The sequence below is a fragment of the Chinchilla lanigera genome, unplaced genomic scaffold, assembly GCF_000276665.1.
Source record: "Chinchilla lanigera isolate Chin_1 unplaced genomic scaffold, ChiLan1.0 scaffold00110, whole genome shotgun sequence".
NCBI lineage: Eukaryota > Metazoa > Chordata > Mammalia > Rodentia > Chinchillidae > Chinchilla > Chinchilla lanigera.
Window position 1 is genome coordinate 3,095,865 of NW_004955511.1, and position 4,605 is coordinate 3,100,469.

Below are 4,605 nucleotides of genomic sequence, written 5' to 3' on the forward strand. Positions count from 1 at the left end.
TTGAGACACTACAGAGAAACTGGCATCTATTTAAGTACTGAGCAGGACCAAACAGATGAAGTCACTGCATTCATGGGGTTTAAATTCTAGTTTGCGGCGATAACAAGAGAGCAAATAATATACAACAGGCAAGTGCTGGTAAGGATTATGAAGAGTAACACAGGGCAAGGGGCAGTGTGAATGGGGAGAGGAAAGTGCATTTCTGTACAGGTGGTCAGGAAGGCAGGGATGAACAATTCACACTGTTTAAGCAGAGACCTGACTCAGGTGAGGGAACCTTCTCCCATAGAAGGAGTAGCAGGCACACAGGCCTTGAGGCAGGAATGTGCTTGGTTTTGTGAAGAAACACCAAGATCAGCGTGAGTGGCACGGGGTAAAGGACAGTAGGAGGGACAAGAGATGAGGATACTCGGCCAAATTTAGAATTAATGAACATAAGCCTTTGAGAAGTCCTTGCCTTTAAAAAATACTGTGGTATACTATTTAATAATGTTGGGATAGTCACATTAATATATTATAAAATGACTTTATTTTCCCTCCACTGTTATTATACTATGGCTGTTTGACCCTTTTGAAAAGTAGCAAGTGAAAATGTAATTTCTACAGAATGACTTGTCAAGCCAGAAATGGTAATTCATTTAAGATGCTTTTGCTCTGTGTCTCTCGATAAACTATGTCAACACTACAGCAATACTATTATTTATAGCAAGGTCACCTTTTTTCTCACATTAGAAGTAAAGAAAAATCCTGAGGGGTGGGGATAGGAGTGAAAACTCCAACAAAGCTGGAGTTATAACAATACCTGACTTCAAAATCTGCAGCAAAGTTTTAGCTACAAATGCAGCATGACCCTGACATAAAAAAATCAACACCAGACCCACGGGACAAGATGAAGGACCTAGAAATTAGACCCCATGCAGGCAGACAGCCAAGTTTTGACAAAGTGGAAAAGAACATACATTGCACAAAGAGCCACCTCTTCAATGCATGGTCCTTCCAAGAACCTTTTTGAATGCACTCTTGACCTCCTTGTTCCTCAGACTGTAGACCAGTGGGTTCAGCATGGGGATGACCATGGTGTAGAACACAGAGGCGATTTTGGCAGTGTCCATGGAGTGACTGGAGCTGGGCTGCAGGTACATGAAGATGGCGGTCCCGTAGAAGATGGAGACTGCGGTGAGATGGGAGGAACAGGTGGACAGAGCCTTCTGGTATCTTGCAGCGGAGTGCATTTTACAGATTGTAATAAATATGAGTAAGTAGGACACCAAGATAACCAGGAGGGCAAAGAAGATGTTGAAACTGGCCATGTAAACAAGAACCAGCTCATTGACATGCCTATCAGAGCAAGTTAGAGCCATGACTGCTGGAACTTCACAGAAAAAATGATGCACCATGTTAGACGTGCAGAAGGAGAGACTAAATGTGTCACTTGTGATGATGGAGGCAGTTAGGATACCCCCAAAAGTGCAGCCCATGGCCAGGCAGGCACACACCCTTGTGGTCATGGTGGTGGTGTAATGCAGGGGCCGGCACACTGCTGCATAACGGTCATAGGCCATTGAGGCCAAGAGATAATTTTCTACTGTGGCAAAGGCTCCAAAGAAGAAGGCTTGAGCAGCACAGTCACTGTAGGAAATGACCTTGTTTCCCTTGAGCAGCCCAGCCATGACTGTGGGAGTGACAGCCGAAGAGTAGCAAAAGTCCATCAGAGACAGGTTACCGAGGAAGAAGTACATGGGGGTGTGCAGACGAGCGTCCAGCAGGATCAGCAGGATCATCCCCAGGTTCCCAAGCATGGTGATGGTGTAGATGACAGTGATCACGATAAAGAGGGGCAACTGTAGTTCTGGAGCACTGGTTAGTCCCAAGAGGATGAACTCTGTCACTTCTGTCCTATTCTTCATCAGTGTTATTTTGGAATGAGGAGATGCCCTATAGTAAAGGGAAGTAAAGGAAAGTGCCTTAAATATAGCAGTGACTGCAGTGAAACTGAGATGTCTCTATATAATGCACATTGTTTTATTATTCCAATTATGTGTTTCAACATTCTTATAACTAAAGCATGAGATTAACAACAAAATTTAATATATTAATTATATATGGAGCTGCAGACTTGAATGAGGGCACTTTACACAACATCTCTACAGTTTTAAATTTTTATATATTTGTAAGATGAGATTTAAAATATTCAGTACATTGCTCTATACAACAATTCTGAAATTTAGAAAGCAATCAATTCATTACTTCCCAGACTAGTAAATCCACAGACTTCTATACAGCTAGCATGCCAGGAAAACTGCTCTAGACACTTCTACATCCATATTCCTCGATTTCCTAATAAATATATGAAGTTGAGTAGTCGTACTTTCATTTAGATTGTGAGGCACCAGAGGTTGAGTTAATCATGTTTCTAGCAGTATTAATTGCCAAACCAAACTTTGGTACCAGACAGAATGGTACCGAGTTTAATGATTTACATTAGACTTAAATCAAGTTGCATTTAAGTCTATTTGCAAATTATTCATTGTCCCCATTATTTTAAGCTGAGCGTTTGGGTATTCACAGTGAATGAACTGAGAGATCTGTGCATAGCAGATGTGGTGAGATCTCCAGGGATCACCAGTGCCTGGCTGACAATGGGGGTAACTCTTGATAGGAGGGTGCACCTCAGTGCAGAGCTCAGGCTCCAGGCAGAGAAGAGCATTTACAACCTAAGAATCATTTGTTCTAAATTAAGCTTCCTGAGCCAGATTTCCTTCATCTACAAAGTGAAGGTGGTAGTGACCTTATCCATCTCAAGGTGCTACTGTGAAAGATTGAAAGATAAGGGAATGAAAATGGTAAAATGCTGAGTGATCAGCACAACATGGCAAGTGCTAGCCATGCTCTTATCATGAGGAGGGGGCGAGGGCCTGTGCCTACTCTGAGAAAGGGGATGCAACATGTCGGGCTTCAAGTGTGCAGTACGCTTTTGCTTTTCTCTGGGGCCACTGAGATTTTATGTGCCCCTCACCCCAAACAATTCACTTTCTGTTCACGATCTGCCATCTGACGGACTGCTCTACTCATTGTGTGAGCACCATTCTTCTGTTTAATTTCTTTCTTGAAGTCCATATTTGAGCTTCAGTTGAAAGGACCCTCTTTTCATCACACTGCAATCACCCTATATTTGAATCACAGATATCAAAGGTTAGAGGTTCACAGCTTGTGGATTACTTTTGACCTGCACGTTGTTTTAACTGAAATGTCTAAAATTTAAACATTTTTACTTGAGTCAGTGGAAGTATAGGACCAATAGTTTAAATATGCTTATTTTAATTTATGGCCTTTGGAAACATATCCATCCTTTACTGACTATAACTCCCTGTCAATAACTTTCTGTTTCTTTTTCAGCTTCACTTTATAAGTCTGGCCCATGAGGATTTTATGTTTGTCCACCCTAACATACAAATCATTTTTAGCACAAAAATGTACAATATGTCATAGGAGATTTATATGTAAGTACATATGTAGCAGTGGGTTTGGGTATTTGCATGTATATAAGTAATATTTTTTTCATATTTACCATTAGGTCAATGTTAATTTGTGAAGATAAATGGTATTATAAAACTGCACAAGCAGCTCAAGGAAGATTCAAGATTCCATACTAAAATCTAATTGTATCCTAATCAAAACCTTGTACTTTCAGCCACATACGTGATTGTGAATATTCATAGGTGTGCTAACAATCATGAGGTAATGGGATTGTGTGTAAAATGCTGAAATGAGTTCAGGTTTTGTGGACTAAGTAGTTTGAAGAAGGGTCCTCTCACTGCGAATAAGTCAGGGTTTACTAGAGAAACAGATATAACACAAGATATACAAATGTATAAGAAATTATGTTTGTTTTAAAGAGAGTAGCAAAAAAGAACAATAGCAAAATATTGTCATCATAAACAAAAATAAAACAAAGCAAAAACATTAAAAATGATACAGGGTTTCAAAACAGAATGATAGGAATTAACAGTGGTTGTTTTATCACATATTGCTATCTTCAACAAAATTGCTCAGATTACATGATGTAAGAATGCAAGATTGGTCAAACCATTAAAGAGAATAAAAAATAACAATTAAAAAAACATGAGAGATGATACGGAGTTTCACTGGACAAGATGGTAGGAATTCACCAGTGGTTGTTATATTGTATATTGTTGTCTTCAAATCAGTTGCTCAGATTACCAAATATAAGCATGCAAAATTGGTCAAAAGATAAAAGAAAAGAAATCACAAGTTTGGCTTACAGTGGTCAGCCACAGAGTTGCATGAGGAAGCCCGTAGAGGGTGTCTGCATGCTGGAGGCTAAAGGGTTCAGTTCAAGGTCTGGAGCTCACTGCAGTGTCCATACAAGTCCATATCAGGAGGTTGATGGGGGAAGGCTGAAGAACCTATGCCAGAGGGCTGAAGAGTCTGCACTAGAAGCCAGATGTCCAAGCTGAAAGCGAAGGCTGGAGCTCCTCTGAAGAACCACCAATCAAGGGGCTGGGGATTTAGCTTAGGGGCTGGGGATTTAGCTCAGCGGCAAAGCGCCTGCCTGGCAAGCGCAAGGTCGTGAGTTTGGTTCCC

The 4,605-nt window shown here is 40.8% G+C and overlaps 1 protein-coding gene across 1 annotated transcript; it reads right to left on the reverse strand.

The window, feature by feature from the left end:
• Nucleotides 1–980: 980 nt before the first annotated feature.
• On the reverse strand, nt 981–1,910 carry LOC102004626 (olfactory receptor 5B2-like). Its single transcript, XM_013506380.1, has one exon. It carries the CDS (start codon nt 1,905–1,907, stop codon nt 981–983), a length of 927 nt encoding a protein of 308 aa, XP_013361834.1. The 5' UTR covers nt 1,908–1,910.
• Between the last annotated feature and the right edge of the window lie 2,695 nt (nt 1,911–4,605).